Source organism: Amphiura filiformis, chromosome 16, assembly GCF_039555335.1.
Source record: "Amphiura filiformis chromosome 16, Afil_fr2py, whole genome shotgun sequence".
NCBI classification, from domain to species: domain Eukaryota; kingdom Metazoa; phylum Echinodermata; class Ophiuroidea; order Amphilepidida; family Amphiuridae; genus Amphiura; species Amphiura filiformis.
This window is the reverse complement of record NC_092643.1, coordinates 47,479,267-47,501,343: the sequence shown is the minus strand read 5'-3', so window position 1 is coordinate 47,501,343 and position 22,077 is coordinate 47,479,267. Positions and strand designations below refer to the sequence as shown.

At 36.2% G+C, this 22,077-nt stretch overlaps 1 protein-coding gene across 1 annotated transcript in view; it reads right to left on the bottom strand.

The window, feature by feature from the left end:
* LOC140136109 (signal peptide peptidase-like 3) overlaps positions 1–22,077 on the bottom strand; it is a 105,953-nt gene that overhangs the window by 15,631 nt on the left and 68,245 nt on the right. The window contains 1 exon segment of the mRNA XM_072157815.1: positions 12,260–12,372. Within this exon segment, the coding sequence (XP_072013916.1) occupies positions 12,260–12,372 (113 nt within the window).

Genomic DNA, 22,077 nt, shown 5'->3' with positions numbered 1-22,077 from the left:
GTCCTTGACCCGATCGACAGCCAAAATTCTGGTCATAATTTTCTCATTTTCCCAGTGAAATTTAACGACCGAGATATTATGAACAAAAACATTGTGATTTGTGGTAACCACACCGGAATTGTATGTACCATCCTATGGGGCATTGTTATACACGTTTTTGCTTCTCATACCAAAACCACTGGAGTAATATAACTCAAAATTTGGAAACTATTGTTATTATGGTAGGCCTCAATGTAAGATAGAAAACAGAACATGAAACATCGGACCACACCTCTTTAAACAAGGATAAAACAGAAAAATAAACACACTATAAATTTATTTTACCGACTCTCACCTCACTTTACACTAACAAAGTGAAAAAGTGGTTATTTTAATATTTTGCAATTTCAACTGTTCTGAGCAGTTTTGCATTTTATTGTATTGCTGGTTTCAATCCAGAGTAGATATCTTACCCTTCCCAGAATCCTTTGCAGCATGACGCATCACCTCATTACATCAAATGACACTCCCATTACTTTGTACAGGTTCCCTTTGTTTTAATGTTGTGAATAGACTAGTTAAACATGGGTCGATAGTCAAGAAATAAACATTATTTGCAAGATCTGGATGTGCTCTGGGGTCCATTTCACTAAACTTTTAACCCTTCGTAACTCAGGCAACCATTCGTAAAGTTATGAATACCCAATAGCAATACTAGATGTAACTTTACGAAGGGTTCCTGTAGTAAATCCCTATTACTTACGAAGGGTACCATTCGTAAGTATGTTTAGTGAAATGGAACTTACGACTTGTCGTAAGTGTACGAATGATTTTTAGACTTGAAACGAAGCTTCACAAAGTTGAGTGAAATGGACCCTGTTTAACTTTTTGTCACTATAGACCCATGTCAGAGGATGATTTAAGCACTTCCCAACATTCCACTATGTTACTTGCGGTTAGCATAGCTGTGTGAGCGAACATGACACCACTACTCGACTCGCCCACTGCACATAGACGTACTGCACGTGCATGGTTTAATTTGAATTTGTACAGTTATATTTACATAAAAAATGCTGTGAAGATGCTAGTCGATTTCACATTTTATGTTATCTACAGAAGGTGTGAATTATCCTTTAAACACACATCTCTTTTGTTCTGAAATCGACCAAGTAATAATGACACACACACAATTCTAAAACAACATGTTTTGCACAGAGTTCAATGGGATTTGAAAAGTAAAGTGGCAGTTGAAACTCTAGTGATAACACTTTTGCAGTGCATGATGGGGCTTCCTTAAATCATCCTCTGGACCCATGTTGTACTAGATAGCAAATCAGTACAGAAAATGGAAATGGAAGAAATGCATTGTGGGAAGTATAACATATCTTTTCAAACACCTACTCATTAAACCCTGTGGGTACAAATATTTTCCAATGGCATTTGAATTCACGATTCTGAAATTTACTGCAAAAAGCTCAAAAATAAAAACCTTACAAATATTTCCCATACAACAGTATTTCTAGACGATTGAAAACCCTACAGGGATAAGAACCCAAGCATAATGCTATCCAATTAATTGCCTTATATTTCTGCTTGATTAAAATTCAACTGGCACAGTAAAATTGGGGCATGCTTTGCTCCACAAGTTAGCTCATGTTCATTTTATGTTTGAAAATGTTCTTGATTTTGGACGCTTAAATGACGTTTTCAGTATGGTTTTTAAAAGTACATGTGTTTACAGAGACATAAAGCGCAAATTACATCACTGTCAAAATAGCGTTAAGTGTTGTCGCTTGCTTCGGTGAAGTGGAAATGAAGTGGAATCACTGAAATGTATCTTGACTAAAAGCTAACATAATTAAATTAATATGTGGTACTTTCAAGGGATGATGCATTCAAATTTTGTTTTTAAAGATTTGAGGATTTATCTCATTTTCAGTTATGCAAACAAAAATAGCTCATCATTAGGTTACTTTCTATTTGTAATAAGTGATTCAAATCTAAACTGGAAATTTGTGGTTCAAAATTGAGGTGGCCCCACAACAAAGGTTTGAATACAAAGAATTACCCAGTGTTCTAGCCACCATTGGATTTTCATGCGAATGTGATAATGATAACATTGAAAAGAGTTCCACACAGGATTCTGTGTGATCAATAGATAGAAACTGAATTTACTATAATTGTAAAATGCTGTTTTGGTGTGCATTTGCAAGTAACATCATTATACAGTAAGCAAAAGAATTAAGGTAGCAGTTGTGTTCACCCCTGTATATCCTAAATAAAGACAAATGTGTCAAAATTAAAGCAAGCAGCCGATGCCTGTACTCTTTAGCTCTGATTTAAGACCTAATTGGCTAAAATTGGCTGAGAATTAAAGAAACAGTGATCCAAAACCTAATGAAGATATGAAATAAAAAGTTGCACTTTTGTGTTCTAATCAAACGCTAGGTTTTCGTGCTAATCAATGGAAGCGCAGTGCTAGTTCTCTTGCTCGCGAACGCTTTGTGTACAAATCAATAGGGCATGCAATGTGGCAAACTGCAACTTAAATTTGAATCTTCCTTGGGTTTTTTGATCGTTGTGTCTTTATTTCTTGACCAATTGCAACAAATGAGGTCTTAAATTCGAGCTAAAAGATGCCGCTATTGGCTGTTGGTTCTAATTATGACATATCTGCCTTTATTTTATTATATAGGGGGTGAACGTAACTGGTACCTTAATTATTTGGCTTACTGTATTGACATTTAAACATGCAATGACATATGTTGCACATGATGCACTGCCTATTTTGGCCTTGTCTAGCAACTGCTGGAGGTGCATTGTTATGTGAATTAGGCTCAGCACCCTCTCAATCAGGCCCTCTCTATCAGATGACACTTCTGCCAAGGAATTTATTCCATCAGTTCCTGGTTGTAGTATTGATCACCACGATCATTATCTTCATCATCTTCATCATCATAATCAACATCACATTATCGCCAATGCCATCACCATTTATCGCCATCACCATCTTCACTGTCACCTTCATCCTCATCCTTACTGTCATCAATATCATCATTGAGTAAGACATGACCTCATGGACAAGCCTTGAAATAAGCAGACTGGAATCAGGAGCAATTTGTTTTGAACATTGCTCCTGGTTCACTGGGATTTTACAAGAACCAGGAGCAATCTCTGAAGAAACAGGAGCAATTTTCAATATTAAATCCTTTTCTGCATATACAATACAGCATACCAGCACGACTGCATCAAGTGAAAAACTGTAACCAGGAGCAATTTATTTTAGAAAATTGCTCCTGGTTCATGTGAATTTTACAAGGACCAGGAGCAATTGGTGGCTTTTCGAGGGTAAATTTGCTCCCCGCGCCCGCTTATTTCAAGGCTTGCTCATGGAAAGGTAATACTGTGAAACATCTGAAGATGTGCCACCTATATTATGTGCACTAAGAAAGCAACAAGGTTGAGAACATGTGAATAAGGAAGTTAACACTCATCAATATTTCCGATGTCTCACTTCAAAAATTCTTCCTTATAAAATTACACTCAAAAATTCTAATTCAACACCAGGCAGCCTTACCGTCTATGCTCTATAGAGTCATCAACCCTTAACCTTTAAGAAATCATCACTTTGGTTCTAGGTTTTGGACAGAATATATATTACCCTTCCCAGAAACCTTTGCAACATGATGCGTCACCTCACTACATCAAATGACACTACTATTACTTTGTACAGGTTCCCTCTGTTTTCATAGACTGGCTAAACATGAGTCGAGAGTCAAGAAATAACATATTTTGCAAGATCTGGATGTGCTCTATTCATTGAGGTACTTTTTGTCACTATCGATCCATGTTGCACTAGATGACAAATCAGTACAGAAAATTGAAATGGAAGAAATGCATTGTGGGATGTATAAGATAACTTCTCTGGGTGTTGAAGAAGAGATGAAATTACAGCAAACTACCCAGTAGCTAGATTCTTATGAGATGGCGGTGGTGGTGGTGTATCTCAGCTGCCTCAATTATACTCACATAATTGGATGTTAATAATGATCAGCTTTTCTCTTGTTGCAAATAATAAGCAGTATCATAGATACAAGTGTGTTTCTATTGGAGTGTGGAATAATTAAGACTTGTGAAAGTGGTTTGTTGCACTACAACACCTTATAAGATTCATCAAAATTCAGAATTTTGGGTTTTTGGAACAGCATCCAATTAATAATTCAATTGCCACATGATTTCAATATATACAAACAAAATATGAAATAAATTGAAAATGAATACTTAGGTGGATCATGAGGCATGTTATGGTAATTTACATATGCTCTGATCATGTTTTATAAAGTAGGGCAAAGTACACTAATCAAAATATCTTTTTGTTTGAAGGAAAATAATACATTCATTTATGTTTTCATTGTATCTTATTGTTTTAATCAATAATATATAGTTAATGAGATAAAATGACTGAAACAGCTCATGAAGATGAATTTCTTTTGCCAATAGGTTTGCTAAAAATCAATAGCAAAATGTTCAGAATACTTTTTATTTGTAGAATTTTGCCTTGAAACTTGGTCAAAGTGTTTCTAATGTGTTATAATGTATTATGTTGTCTAGCGACCCTCTAATTTGTGCAATTAATTATAAGGGAGGGAAAGAGGGAAAAGAAGGAAGAAAGAAAGAAGATGAGGAGAAAAGTTGTTTGTTTCAGTCTGGTTTTGAACCATGGACCCCCTGGGTGCTGCCAACAAGACTGGGGATAGCAAGCCATGCGTGTTGCACTGGCCCAACCAACATTTTTGTGTATACATATGTGTGCTTGGATGATTGTGCAATCGCATTTTGCTTGTGCTAGCCGTCGCTTCCTGCAACTGGTATTTTGTGGATTCTTGAACCTAGTTGATGGAAAATGTGCCACTGATTTTCATTTTAGAAGTACTAAATCACTAAGTGTTTAGAAATCATTACTTTTCATCATCATATTTCAATATTTTAGACAATGAAGAGTAAGCACAAAGAGAAAACACAACATGGGGAGAGTGCAAGACCATCATAAGTGCAGCAGAATGTAATAGCTGACTTATGTAAAGCACCTATTGCTTGCAGCACAATCCCTCATTGTAAATTGATGATGTTCTGTATTATTCCTCTGATGACTATTAAGCTTAACCTATGATATCACCTTTGAATACTTGCTATCTACTGAAGATAACAATTCATCGGCAGAGTGCATGACCATCAGAAGTGCAAGCAGAATGTAATAGCTGCCTTATGTAAAGCACCTATTGCTTGCAGCACAATCCCTCATTATAAATTGATGATGTTCTGTATTATTTCCCTGATGACTACTAAGCTTAACCTATGATATCAACTTTGAACACTTGCTATCTACTGAAGATAACAATTCGTTGGCAGAGTGCAAGACCATCGAAAGTGCAAGAAGAATGTAATAGCTGCCTTATGTAAAGCAATCCCTCATTGTAAATGGTTGAAGTTCTGTGTTACTTTCCACAAGACATCTGCAAATATATAATTTCTGTTCACATCACACAACCACCAACTGCAATCATGTAAATTTGTTCTCTCTATTGCAGCTGCAACCATGGAAATCAAATAAATTTGAAGTTTTGTGTATGAATTGCTAATAATTGAAATGTTTACACATGAATGGATGTCAATTTGAGTATACGGAAATAATAAAAACACTTAGTTTGGGCTGATCAATAGGGTATATATTTTGCAAGTACAATTATAAAATTCTGCTATATGATCAAAATTCATATCAAAACTTGTATTGAATGCATCATCATGGTCGTTATGGTGATGTATTTTAATACATCTTAAAAGTACTTTTTTATTTTGATATTTGCATAAAAAGAAGAAAACAATAACATTACCCTATACCCATCACCTTTTTAATTCATGTTCTTCTCTTGCAAATTTAATTATTGTCAAATCATCATAATCATCATCATCATTGTCACCATTACAGTCCCCAGTCTTTATACTCATCTACATCATCATTGTCATCATCAGTATCATCTGCATCATTATCAGCATTGTCATCATTGTTACTGTCATCTAAATGTCTTTGTCCTCATCATCACCATCTGACACCATCATCATCATTGTCATCATCATTGTTGCCACCATCATCATTGTCATCACTGTTACTATCACCTAAATGTCTTTGTCCTCATCATCATTGTCATTATCATTGCTGCCACCATCATCATTGTTTTCATCTTCATCACCATCATCATTACCACTATCATCATTTGACATCATCATCAACATCACAGTCAACTGAATACATGCACACATCATGTGCCATGCCTCCGCATCAATACACTCATATTGCCATCACCTCCTCCTTGAGACTCCTCCTGACCCAATTGAACCAACAATACTCAATATTACATTCTCAATATGTCACAATCACCAGAACAAATAAGAACAGCCAGAAGCTTCCCTGCCTGCCATGTAATAGTTATCAACCTAGTAAAGCCAGCATCTCTAGAACTGAGACAGTATGGCAATCGACCCCCAAAATAGACAGACAGGGTAATGACCAACATGAATACATATACATACACGATATGGTATGCCTATATGCAGCTGTTAAGTATATATAGCTTTGAACAAATTGATGTTCAGGTAAAGATGTGTGACATCCACGACACAACCTACTCTCAGACTCCAATCATGGTGTAACATGAGTATGTATGCATACAATGTTAATGAAAAGAAAAGACCGGCTACCGCTGACGATTCATTCACCATCTTTCTTATTGCATGCATGAGGATGATACGTTCAAAGAACCTTTTTTATCCTTTCTAATTACAAGTATGCCATATACTATCACAACCTTAGTGAAAAGGTAACATTTCAATATCACCAACCTTTGGTATCAAGTATTAATACCAGGGCTGCACCAAAGATTTGACCGGTTGCCATGGTTCACACCTTACCTGCTAGAATTTCAACTTGCCCAGACATTTAAAAAATCCATTTGTTAGGTGTATCACTGTTCAATTTTGTTGATGCTTTAATTTGCATGCTGGCAACAGGCTTCAAACCCGGTACCAGAACTTTATGCATGTTTTTTGATCAAGTTTGTGTTAATAGGGGAAAGATTAGATCCATATTTTACTTGTGGAAATTTATGTTTGAAAATTGCAAATTTAGACCATTTCGATGCTCCGTCTTGATCTAAGTCTAGCATCGTCTGTGTTCGTGAGATATTCGCGAGATCAGCAACATGACTTCGACATTTGCAAAAACAAGTGGCTTTATCTCATAGTATAATAGTACTTCAGAATCCTTGTATGGCGGGTTTATTTCCTTTTCACCTAATTTACAATTCAGATAATACTTGATGAATTCTGAATGAGTTATCATATACAGTATGCACAAAAATTAAGGTACCAGAATTTGAACGTAACTCCGCAGACAAAGTCGAGGGCAAATGATGCAAAAAACAAAATCACTGAGTTATGAATAGAAAACCGATTGAACATACAAATTCAAAAATTGCACTTTTCACAACCGTCAACGTTTACCACAGCAAGCCCATTGATTTGATGGTGAGTGCGGATAATGATGGGCTTATAACAGTAAACGTTGACGGTTGTGAAAAGTGCAATTTGTTTTTGAATCTGTTCCTTCGGTTTTTATTTCATAACTTAGTGATTTCTGCCCACTGATATCTCAAATTAAATAGAATGTCCTTATTACACACATTGTAGTTACCCTGATTTTCGGAAGTTACCCTCACTTTGGCTGTGGCATCATGTTTAACAACTGGTACCTGATCTATTGTGCATAATGTACAGGCAGCAACAACTATTGTAATAATCTAATCCATCAAGGTCCTCTTGATTAATTAATAACATTTCTCCAGGTGCATATGACAAGCACAGGGTATGTGTATCATGTTTGAGACAGTTTTTTTTAAAGTTTCTACATACACTAGGACTGATGTGCAAACTAGCAATGGCACACAAAATATAAGAGGGCTTCCAGGTTTACCCAGGTTAAATAAGACGCTACAAAAAAGGTCCCAAAATACAATTAAGGGATGTAAATGGGTCCATTTCCTATAATTCAATCTGGTCCTTGGTCAGGTGGCTGAGCACTTGTGTGGTGTGGCATCGAACATTAAAGGGGGCTCATCCGGGGGAATAGTCTTTGGCAGGGATTAAAGGGCTGTCACCCACATCTTTGCTTTTACATTTTTGGAATGTTTTTCTTTTGCTTGTATGACCTAATTTCCATAATTCATGAAATTTCCATAAGATTTAAATCCAGGTTTTACCCAGAGATAATTGGGCGGAAAAAAGTTGCTGACCCCGGTGGCCCAGGACACACAGCAAACCACTTGAAGCTTTAGTCAGGATGCAGTTGTGTTCATGCACAGAACCTTAATCAACCTACACATAGAATAACCTGCACACCCAAGCCTTCATACAGGCGGGACAGCAATCACAGGAACTTACTTGTCCACTTGTCCAGGTGAATTTCAAACTTACTTAACTCTTATTACAAGCAAATAATTAATATATCTGCGTGGGCTGGACTAGGACACAGATTGGAGTCAAACACCTTTAATATTGAATTAATTTGACTGCTATAAGGAACTTAAACAAGTAACCCCTCACAGTTAAGCACATCATGGTATGGATTTAGGCAAGACTATAGATGTGTCCATGCAAAAGGCAAACACTCAGAGGTTCAGAAACCAGTCGGGAGTATAATTGCCTGTGTGGACACAATTAGAGGTTTGACACTCCAAGTAAACTTAAGAAGTTATACCGGGGTACTCAAGTTTGGTTTTGGTAGGGACGTGCAGCTGAGATTTTGGAAGTAGACCCATAGATATACCATTTTTTCAAGAAATTTGGACCCATTGATATACCAAAAGTCAAAATTTTCGGCCGAATTTACCCAAAATTGTCTTAGTTTTTACAAATGTTCCCAAAATTTTGGGAAAATTTTGGCTAGATTATGGAAAAATTGGGCTGTTTTCCGAAAAAATTGAGAAAATTTTGAAAAAAGGACCCATTCATATACCAAAATAGGCTTTGCAAAAGGGGTCATTGATATACCAGAAGGCTGAAAATGCTACCCATGTTTGCGGCACGTCCCCGTATGGTCATTTGTACTGAGTACCCCCCCTGGGTTATACCCCCTCCCCCAAGATATAGAGTAAAGTGGAACCTCCAAGTATATGTACTTCAAGAGGAAAAGTCAGAGGTTCATTTAGAGAATAAACAAAAGGGAATATTTTTGTTTTGACTATCCTACATGTATACCTTGTGATAGACGACAGACAGGTCCCATATTTTGAGTAGTTGATGCAGGGAGCAGTCGGTATACACTACAATACAATTGGACCTGCCTGTTTTCTATCACATGGTAGAGGATAGTAAAAACAAAATTTCAAGTCGTTTATTCTCATTTTTAGTCAGTTAAATTGTCATTTTAATAATGTAACTTGTTTATTCAGCAAAAATTAAGCTACCAAAAAAAAACACCCTTGATCTAAAATAAATGAAACTTGTTTAAAACTTCACATCTTCAATTGCGAGTACTGCACACACTAGGTCTATGCATACAATGTGCTACATACGCTCACCTCTACAAACATGTTACATGTTATCAATACTCGTGATGACGTAGGGTCATCTATGGCCTGATAGACAACACTCGAAATCATGCCATTGTCCAATCATATTATGTGCCTACGAACTAGACCACTCCCACTGAATAACAATACATGATCGTGCCTAGTGATTGGTCAATACCTGTTACTAAATCTGAAGAACATGTCAGTCAAATAGGGTGGTTGAGAGGTTTCTGCTGGCAAAACCACCATGTGAATTGTACAAAAATTTCACTTTTCCATTTGGAGGTTCAAACCTTTGAATGTTTATATGCCTGTCTGAACATGCTCTATAACACATACGAGCCAAGGGAGAGCATCTCTAATTAATGATACCTCCATGTTCTGCAATGTTATATCATCTCTAACCTCAGCGTGTGTATGTAGACTCGTGAGTCTCAATGACATTTCAGTAGGTGTTGATTCCGGCTGGCTACCAAATGGACATTAACTAAATATCATCAGTCACTTCGGTTTATTCAAAATTCAACTTGATATGCACTCTGTGTATTTACCTTTCCACTTTCTTAATCAAAAGTCCAAATCGGAAATCATATGTGCAGCCATTCCATTCTCAAAAAGGTTTTGGTAGGAGTCAACCTTGATGCCACACCCCCTTCTTAAATGTAACATATTCAGCAAGAATGCTTTGATTCTTGCATTTTCTAAAACCGAAAGTCCAAATTGGAAATCATCCTATCCGTTTTGGGGAGATTTTCTCCAAAACTGAGCATTTTTGCCCAAATTTGACCTCACAGATGGATTTGCCAAGCCTTTGCCATTCAAAATATGTATAATTTTATATACTTTAGACCAACAATATAGCAGTTATGATGCTCAAAAGTTTCCATAATACCAGGGTTAAGACAACCCTTAAAATATCTTGAATAAGTCAAACAAAGTTTACCAGTTTCACTGTCACTAGTAACATGGATTGTTTGACTGAGCAAGCTAGTCAATGCAAATTGGCTTGATCATTTAGATTTCACGTCCAAAGCCAACTAGCACTTTATTTCACTGGAGGCTATTTTTCTGCACTTCAACTGACAAAACGTTGCTCTTGATTAACATCCCATTTCACCAATCCATGTGTCACACTGCCTGTCTGAAGAAAGGTACTGCACATACGGGGAAATATTTGCACTACAATATTTTTCACTCTTTTCTCACTCTTCACAGCTTGCTCTAAAGTCATGCAAAACTGTTTCGCTGGTAAAGCGCAATAATTCCTGCGACAAAGAATTTGAAAAGAACTATCATTCTTGTGGCAGGTAATTTGTGCAAAATTTATATATTTCTTAAATGCCTATATAGGAAAGAGAAATACTGACGACCATGAACATTTTGCCAAACCATGTCACTCGACAAAATCCACAAAATGTTCATACACAAATACATAATGCTTTACAGTAATCCAATACAGAAACTTGCGAGCGAAAATAATTTGCAGAGCAAAAAATTTGTCATGTGAAAAATACTGCATAATAACAGTATCTAGTATCCAGTCAATTAGTTGCAGAATGGTGAAGCTAGCGCTGACTATGTAGGACGGTATTATGTGTACTTGTGCAAAGGGTCTTGTTTGTCTGCATTTTTGTCAATAATATGTGCTCTGCACTTCTCATACCTAAATATCACATCTGTAAAATTTGTGATATTGAATAAGGCGAGTAATCCCAATAAAACCGAATATAAATGATATTTCCCTTTTTCTAATATTTACAATAATTGCCATGAAAATGATATTCTCAGAATGTTTTCAATACTACTGACATCATTCTGATCCTTGCACAACATATCAGCAGTTCAAATTCACCTACAACCAGATTCATGCACGAGGGCTGTTGAATGGCTCGATGTTTGTCTACAAAAACTGTGTTCGCCTCAAACCTGTTATGGATATATGTAACCATGTCTACTAAACACATATTGTAATAAAATGCCAATTTTATTGTGTGTCATGTGTCACAGACAGTTTCAGCAAGTTGCATAGAGCAAACGCACAGGTCTTTATTGCTAGTATCAATGCGAGCTATTTAGAGAATATAAGTATTGTTTTGAGATGCAGCTGTGCGTCTATCGCCTGCATTCATTTTATTTTATGAAAAGTTACATTCCAACAACAAAATGTGATTTTCTGTGATTATCCCTAGCCCTATCTGTAAGGGTTGAAAACCTCATACTGTTTTAGGGAAGCTATTGGGAGAATGGTATATACTTCTGTAACTTCTCAAAAGATGGATATCTAAGTTACAATAAATCCACAGGATTAGTGTATAAGCTATGATTATACTCAAAAAAGGGAGCGGGACCATAACCAATCTTTGTACAATTTACTAAGTATTGGTCAGACAACACCTATGTCAGTATTACTATCATCATTACTTACCATCGATGAGCAGCCAGTGGAGTGCCATTACCTGAAGTCCATTTGGCTTCCTCGAGACAGTTATGTCAGTGTGTTAAACATGGTGTATCAGATGGGCGTAGTAACTTATTGATGTATCGCACACTACAGGTGCACTGCCTTTGATCATATGTATGACATACGGAGGCTACTGTCTCGAAGAAGCCAAATGGACTATAGAGATGATGTCAGGGTTATGAATATTCATACTTACCATCCATAAGCAGCCAATGGCCCGTCATTACCCAGAGAAAGACCAGCATGACAGACAAACTAAATGACATTATCTCAGCCGATGTAAACCGACCACAGCACCCAAAAGAAATCCTATGCAGAAGACAAAAAAAAAGAGAAACATAAAAATTACTTTTTGCTTATTACTGAATTGAACAAAGTATACAAAGTGCAATTCAAAATTCTGCTGGCTACTACATTTATATAAAAATAAAATTATGTTAAAATATTTCACTGCAAGAATTGAAAATGGTGATTAAATTCCATGATATTAAAGCACTCCAGCCCATCAACTGCACCTGAAAAAAACCCTGCTATAGTTTGTTTGGCTTATAATTGGCAAAAAAAAATGATTCAGAACATTGTGTATTGATGCATATAGAATGGGGTACACATACGTCTACATTAGGCCTGGCATTTTCGGGTATTTTGTACCCGGGTACCCAGCGCATTTTTTCAGGCGGGTAACTTGGTACCAAATTGCATGGTTGACCTAAAAAATTTTTTTTTCAAATTGAATTTTACGGTGTTTTGTGTTTTTAATATGAAAATTATACTTTGTTTTCATGTCATACTCTATTAATGATATCAAAATGCATTGAATTTGAATCTGATATCATTAATAGAGTACGACATGAAAACAAAGTATCAATTTTCATATTAAAAACACAAAACACTGTGCAAAATTAAATTTTTTTTTTTTAGGTCAACCATCAATGATCCTAGCATTTAGGTCTTTTTTTTTAAATTTTGGGTACCCAGGCAGGGTATTTCCTGCCCGGGTAATGTAATCTCGGGCCCGCCCGAAAATGCCAGCCTTAGTCTACATGCAATGGTAGAGGCTTAAAAATTCCCGCCTATTATAAGCTGATCAAACTTGTGAGTTTGCTTTATTTCAGGAAAACAGATTGCCACATGATGAACCCCATTTCACTTGCAGCAATTAAGAGCTTAATGATGAGACAATGTCCTACAACAAAGGATTTTAATTTTCAAGGACCTTTTACTATAGCCGCCAAGCAATCAAGCTATGTGAGATATCATTTTACACCTTGTGTTATTTCATTACCTAAAATGTCATATTATGCTACTTCACACGTACTTCATTATGGGCAATTGCATATTGGCAGCTAGCGATTATATCCGATTGCATCGCTACTCATGCATAAGGAGATATTGGTGACCATCATCCAGTCATTACCATTATTACATTCAATACATCATAATTGCAGCTAACCACAAAGTGCATATTAATGGGTAAGCTTTTTACATGGTTAAGGTTATTAATTATTTTAAACTGTTGTGATTTGGTAGTTCACAGCATCTTACGAATGGTGGTGAGCTTTGGCAAAAACTGCATTGCTCAATTCATAGCGGCGTGTAGAAGAATTAAAATATCACAGATATACTTTTATAGGTGCTGCGGTTCTTGAGTTACGTTGTAAAGAGGGCTGAAACAACAACACTTTTGTAAAACGTACATAACTCATTAACAACAATAAATTAAGCAAGTTTGCAAAGTATACGATTTGTAGAACTAACTTTTGCAAAACATCAAGGTGTTAATTTTCAATAATATATTGATCTAGATAATAAAAATCGATTTTTAGGTTGCTTCGACCAACAATACCTCGTCTACCCTTAACTTGTATCTCTCATTTATCAATACAAAATCTTGCTATATCTGCTATACTATTCAGCAAGATCCTTCAGTGGTGTCCCCGACTGCTCTTCCTGATTATTGCATAAAAGGAACTAGGTCACACTGGGGTCACGCAAAGCTATGTAGCTTGATCGGCAAATGAGGTGTCGATGTGACTGATGATGACGTGATTCAGTTAGCCAATCAGAACCCCACTTCCGTGTTTATGCCGTTGACAGAGCCAAATCACCATGAACATGAAATCACTAAATATTCTATGAAAATCAATATAATGTTCCTAAAACTATCAATATTCACACCTAACAAACATACTGTACACTGAACTAGCCCCGTTCACAAACCTCTCGAACAGCGAGCGATAGCAGTTGAAAAATCTTTAGACCATCATACAGGTATCCGAGTACAGCCCAGAAGCCTGTGCTATGCACTGGTTTAAAAATACAATGTATAATTTGATGCTTAATGTTACCATTCAGACTCTAAATTTTTTTTACAATTATTTAAGTATTTTGCATAAATTTAGGCGATATGGAGTCAGAATCGGACTTAAATCCTATGTTTTAAAAACACATAATTTAACGCAGCTCTATACAAAGCTTTCCACAAATAATTCATCATGTATTGACATTTATAGTGAATGTTACACAGCAAATAATTCACTGATGTCTGCTAATCCCCAGTATAATTCTGGCCAACCGTATCTGACCAAATTTGCACATTTTCCCTAATTAGCGCCCCTGAGAACTTTTGTGTTTTAGCAGGGATATGAGACCCATCCCTGGTTTATGTGCCCCCATTTTGCTTTACTTTTTTTTGCATGAATTTGGGTTAAAACTCACAGAAATCACAGAAAAACAATCAGGCCATCAAGTTTGATTGAATGCAACATCAATTCTTCTTATTCAACATCGTTCATTCATTTATTCATTATTTCTTTATACTGAATTACAGCTTTGCCATTATCTTACATGGAAAATGTCATGTTTGAATTTTATAACACAGTTCATGTTCTCTTCAGCTGAAACAATTTACTGGACTTCATCAATTTATCCTTTATAGACCATTGAATAATTCAAACCTGTTTTAAAATACCATCTGTTTCAACTGGGTTATTGATCACTTCTCTTGCATGTTATAATCTCTTCGTACTGTACTTAAAATTTATGTTTTTCCATTGTTTTAATTGTATTTTGTCATCAGTTTTTCTTGTTGAGTGATTTAATTGGGACTTAATTAATTTGTATTTTGCTCTTTATAAAAGTAGTCTTTCTCTCTTTCCTTTCTTCTTTCACTTTCTTTCTTTTTTTCCTTTCTTTCTTTTGTTCTTTTGTTCGTTCGCTTGTTCACTCGTTCATTCATAAATGTGTATCACATATCATTATTTCTTTGCATGAGCATGATTGTACTTGATCATAGCTTAAGTATTCCTGTGCCTACCGTCACAGTGTCTGCCATAGGGAGAAATGAACATTTACAACTCTATTCAATCATCTATAGATCTATGTTTGGCGGAAGCAGTGGCGTAACCATAGTACCCACAAATTTCACGTATTTTCCCATGAAACGACGATATTGATCACTAAACCTTCACCACTGCACGATCACAGCTCAAAATCTAATAAAGAGCTATAACAGCAAGTTAAAGTGTTCAACTCTCCCAATTGTAAAATAAAACACCTTTTAATTGTTTTGAGTGACCATGGATTATTTCACATGTGACCTGATGCTCTCTATACATGATGCTCTCTATACATGTAGGCATGATTATGATGAAGCAGGGTTGCCAAAAGATTTCAGCCCGAATCATGGGTCGAATAATCGAAAAATCGCCCAATTTTTCTCTTTAGCATTGGTTTCTATGGGGCAGGAAACTATCGGAAGTCGCGGGAGCCAATGTTGAAAAGTCGGCCAATTTTTTTTTAACCATTGGTTTCTATGGGACAGGAAATTGTCAAAAGTCGCGGGGAAAATCTTCAAAAGTCGCCCAATTGGGCTACCAAATTGCGGGTTTGGCAACCCTGTGATGAAGGTTAATCAGTCATGTACCTTGGAGCAGATGGCCATGTCAGTAGATAAAAAAAAGTACAACATTTTCTTTTGTTCTGTTTACAATTTCAATCATTATTTCCAGTACTATAAAGAAATCAATAAAGTGTGCACAGTTGTTGCAACACTAAAAAGAGTATGCTGTTTTTTTAAAAGGTGTTTTTGTCCAAAGTGTTACACCAGAGAAGATTAAATATTCATATGTGACCCAATCTGATACACTCAGGCCAAAGTTGGAAATTTTGAAAATTCTCAGTTTCATTATTGCCGACTTTAGCCTGAATGGACCAGATCTGGTCACATTTAATATAATACTATAATATATAAAATAAATAAATTTTGGATTTATAAAGCGCCTTTCTCCAGATCTTAGCGGACTCAAAGCGCTGTAATTTTGCTGCAATGGTGAATCATCACAATCAGATCGCATTAACTAGGTTGCTGCCAAACGGAGCACACCTATCCGCATTTAGATTGTAACCTCCACCAATTATCTGTGCAGCTCCCCAAATTCCATTGGGTGAAGGAAGTTTTGATAACCAAACAACTAATCACCGATTTTTTGCGATACAGGAGGAAACCGGAGATCCCGGAGAAAACCTGCGAGAGCGAGCATGGAATCAGGATAAACCAAGTGCACATGAGTCCTTGGGCTGCGCCGGGGCTTGAACCCGGGACCTCAGTGGTGCAAACGGAGGGAATTACTGCTGCGCTAACTCGCTCTCACTATAAACAAGAGAAGACATCTTACACCTCCCACAATGCATTTCTTCCCTATACTGATTTTCTATTGAGTGCAACATGGGTCTATAAAAAAAATTAACAGAACCCATCCAGATCTTGTAATTGAGATATTTCTGGTCACTATTGACCCATGTTGCACTAAATAGCAAAATCAGTACAGGGAAGAAATGCATTGCGGAAAGTGTATGATATGTTTTCCGACTTATTATTATGCCATTTATTTACCTGTGCAACATATATATTGTGGATAACACAACAAGTGTTACTATTAAATTTTACAGAAACAGTTTAGGGGTTAGTGCAATAATTGTGTGTACCCTGGGGTGGTGATTGTTGAAAATATATTCCAAAACAGGGGGGGGGGGCAAGCATTTTATGGCAGGTTTAAGGGGGAGCACTGTTTGGCACAGGCATTTGGGCACTGTTTCGATGTTACGCCTTAAAGAGGTGCAGAAACAGGAAAACATTCAAATAACGCAAAACTTCCTGCTTGCTGCACTATGACAATTTAAGGCTCAAAATTTGGGTTCCCCAAAATCTGGCGTGTGTAAAGGGGTGGCAAAGATTTTTTGGCATGACCAAAGGGGTTAGCACAAAGATCTTTTGACATGGCCAAAGGAGGGGGTCAAGCCATTTTTGGCAGACCATTAGAATTCACTGCCCCCGGCTACACAAAATTATTACACAGCGGGCAACATGTGAATTGCATTAGGCAATTTGCTGAATGCGGGTAGCCATCTGTTGATGTGACTAATCAATATAGATGGTTTGTACTAATAGATAGAACTCAGCAATATGTTGTGATGACAATAAATACAATGAACAACCCTTTATACCTATCATAATTAAGCTTTGTAAGACAAATATTTTTCCATTTCAAACTTTCCAAAAAACACTAGTATAGGTACTGTATTCTACAATCTAGTCTCCATCCAAGACAATTAATCCAATATGGTCAGTGTACATTCACTCTTAAATAATGAGCCATGAAAAATTTGCCATCACCAATTTGAATTCATTGTTTCTTGATTTTCACAAACATATAAAGAAAAGCTCTGAATTAATGCATTACTGAAGTAGATTCAGTAACTTAACAGAACAAAGGGAACACTTTAATTACTCCCACACTACATGCATATTTATCACCCATATTGAGTGTTTTCACCAATATTTAATTGATTCATAATGGAGATAATAGTGATTGTTACCACAAAGTATACAGATCCACACATATGTCAGGCATATATGTAAATTTGATTTATTAATGCTGTGAAAATCAATTATAAGATGGGCAACAACATGTGTGCAGGTTCTTTTGTTTTTCCGACCACTGTAACTGTTCTTATCTCAGAAACTGCCAATTCAATTTGAAGGGGTCTCAAGTAAAATGTAGTTGGGTGAGAGAGCTTTAATGTATGTGGGCAAAAACTTTGGAATGGCCCTCTGCAACCACACCAATATAGATCTCAATATTCTAGAATAGTTGATGCAACAACCTAACCCCAAACCAACCCATGTTTTTTGCTATCAGAAGGGAAAGAAGAAATGAAAAAGGAACAAAGATGAACAAAGAAGTCACTTGGTACCCCCGGGATTCAATCCTCCAACCCCTCGCAAGCCACGCAGGAGATCACCTACCTGTAGCCATGGAGGTTACACTGGCCAGGCCAGCGATTCCCTGGGTTCATATGACATAGGCTGATTGTGTCATGGCATGTTGATACTGAGATGTTGATATGTCTAATGAATGAGCCCCAAAACCATACATGACTAAAAACTCCTGTGATATTTGCTATTTTTAAAACAAAATTGTCACTAAAAATGTTGGAAAATGCAAGCAAATATAAATGCATCCACCCACAAGAAAAATGAACGCGTTCGAAGCACAGTGCGTGCGCGCCCATACAATTATACAATATTTATGCACGGCAAGTAATTTACTAACGTTTGCTCTAATTGGTTCTCACTATCTAGGAGTGTATGAAGGCCTTATCTTCCATTGTGGGTGTGTGGATTTCAATTGGAATGACCCAATGTAGAGTATACATTGGGCATAACACAGCCATGAGATTTCAACAATGACCAGGATTTCATTGTGGTTTTCACCATAAAAGGTTGTAAAAATCTCACTTATATTTAAGGGCTGGGGTATGAGCGTTTGGACAGTATTTATTGTGGGACATTAGAGCACATCAGACATATCGAATTGCATTCTGAATCTGAAGAATGTCATTCTGATATCAAATAATTTTGATTTTTGAAATTAGCAATTTAATACACATTTTATGGCAAATCATTAAAATTGATATTTTTGATATTTAACAGTACTTGAAGTAAACTTTATAAATCTGATGATTTATACTTAAAGTGTATGTAGGTGGGATGAAAAGCCGACGATCAATTGAAAATTTTGACCTTTATTATTGAAGATATGGATTTTTTTTCCCAAAACACCAACAAAAATTAGGTCTTTTGGGAAAAAATCCATATCTTCAATATGAAAGGTCAAAATTTTCAATTGACTGTCGGCTTTTCCTCCTGCTACATACACTTTAAGAATATGTCATTAGATTTATATAATTTACTTCGAGGACTGTTATATATCAAAAATTTGAAAAATATCAAATTTTATAATTTGTCATAAAATTTGTATTATATTGTGATTTTCAAAAATGAAAATTATTTGATATCAGAAAGACATGCTTCGTATTCAGAATGCAATTCGATAGGTCTGAGGTGCTCTCATGTCCTACAAAAATACTGTCGAAACATAATAAACGCCATTTTAGATCCCTTAAACGCACTCAGCATAATCGCAATCCAATGCAGAGTGCTACAAACATCAGGCATCATCCCTGCAACTCGAGGGACAATCACTCTTCATCAACAGAAAATATTTTGCCAGACTTATATTCCCATTTACATGATATGAAAGACAACATGGGATTGCTTGCATTACCAACTATAAACATAAATGGCAGGTGAAATGGACATTGTGATAATGCCGCATACAAATGTTCATGACATAACACCGCTACATGATCTATTCTCAATTCCAGAATGCAGCATCAATTTTCTGAACTGTATAAAATATGAAAGGACCATTCTTATAAATAGTATGGATCACCTGTCTCAAACCCTATCATATTGGGGTTTTGTTGAATCTCCAAGCGCATTTAAAAATAACTTATATTCTGTATTCAACAATAGGGCTACATGAACCTTGCAAATCTGGGTTCACAATAGGGAGCTGTCAATCATATTCCCAAGTTAGGTGTTATAAAAGTGCCATATATTAATTTGTTTTTGTACATTTCGACTGTCAAGAAAATTAACAATTGGGGTTAAAACAGGGGTGAAAATAAGGAGCGATGGACCAGGAGCTACTTTTACATAAAAATTACACAGTTCAATAAATTAAACTACGAACAAGGGGCCATTTCTAATCACCAAGGGGCCAATAAAAAAAATAAAGATGCGCTGGATGAATAAAATAAGCACTAGTTGCTTTGAATTTGATATAATTTGGTTGACTATCCAGAGGCCAGTTTTGTGTGAAAAGTGTCCCCTGGTCAACTAAATTATTAAAAGAATATTGAAGAAAATAAATTAAGTTGGTCAATCTATTCCAAGACAAATGTGTACCACAAAAAGAACGCTTGCTGCAGTTCTGAGGCACATTAATATCTTTTTGCCTTAAAAAATGTGTAATTCTTGGTAAACACTACTTGTCCACTTGATATGGATTTGTGTTGACAACATGTCCAAATGCTGGCTCTTGTATTCATAAAACACATCAACTGACACTACTAAATATAAATGGTCTCACAGTCATAGTACTCAGGAAAAAGCGTTGTCTGATCCTCGATGCTACAGGCTACCTTATGAATACAGGGTTGCCAACAAATGTCAGCCAGAATCGCTGGTCAATAATCAAAAAGTCACCTAATTTTTCTTTAATTGGTTTCTTTGAAACAGAAAACTACCAGAAGTTGTGGGAGCCAATGTTGAAAAGTCGCCCAATATTTTTCTTTTAAACCATTGGTTTCTAAGGAAACAGGCTACCAAATCGCGGGTTTAGTAACCCTGTACATACATACAAACAGAGACACTGATTTCAAGTAATTCACCATTGATAATACGAAAAATGAACTAACAGTATAAATAACACAGAAAACACACTTTTTTCTAGCTTGGCACAAAACTTCCGATATTGATGACAATAAATCTGCAATGCCATAATGTCATCCATTTTACTTTTAGGTTATGTTGAATATAAATTCTGCAAAGTACAACATTTTGTGGAACATCATTTTTGCGAGTGGAAAAGTACTATCGCAAAATTGAATATCTTATAGGCCTATATGACAATGAATCATTTGTGAGATTGAAAAATTACAGGGGTAACTATAGAATACTCCTCTCAGGGGTGTATAACAATAATTGGGAATCGCCATGTAATTTGCCAAAAAAAGTGAACCGGAAGTCATCATTCCTAAGTTCATAGTTCCTCATTTCAGTTTACCTAATGATTTTAGCGAGAATTGATCGTTTTAAAAATGACCTCTACTAAACACCCCTCCTTTTGGAAAATGCAACGGCCCAGGGGCGACTATTCGAGAATATACGGTAAGCCACATTTATATGTGTGTGGGGAGGGGGGCAATTAATAAATTTACTGTGTTTTTGTAGCGTGGAAAATTTGCCAAAGGATTTCATGTCTACAATTTTTCCCTAAAATGTCTAAGGACCCCTGAGACACCCCCCCACCCACCCAACCCCACCTATTGTTTTTCCTAGACAGAGAGATCAGGAAAGAGCTGATTTCAACCATCATAGCAGTCAAAAAAAAGTTTTCTTAAGACAAATTTACATGTAGTACACATATCTATGGGACAGCCATTTAATGGTGCGATTTTTCCCATAATCACACAATATCCATGCTTCAGCAGGTTTTTTATGGTCACTTGATTTCCATTCTGCATATATACAGTTTCATCTTACTTTAAACTCACTATGGACCACAATGGCCTCATTCCAAAGGCATAGTTCAATAACCTCAATTAAACACTCATAGTGCAAAATTTGACCTCAAGTTGCAGAGTATGAGTTTTTGTACCCAAATTTTCAAAGGTCATTCAATGAATGTACAAATGTAATGGGGTTCATGAATTGTGCCCTGATAGATGAGCATGTTGTGGATTCTAGTGACTGAAACACTGTGCGCTTCTAATTTTCACCATGAAAAATGCAAAATAACTGTTAGGCAAAATTTCCTAATTTAATCGTAGTTTGTTTCAGACAGGCAATTCAATGTCATAGTTCTTATTGAAAATATACTTCAT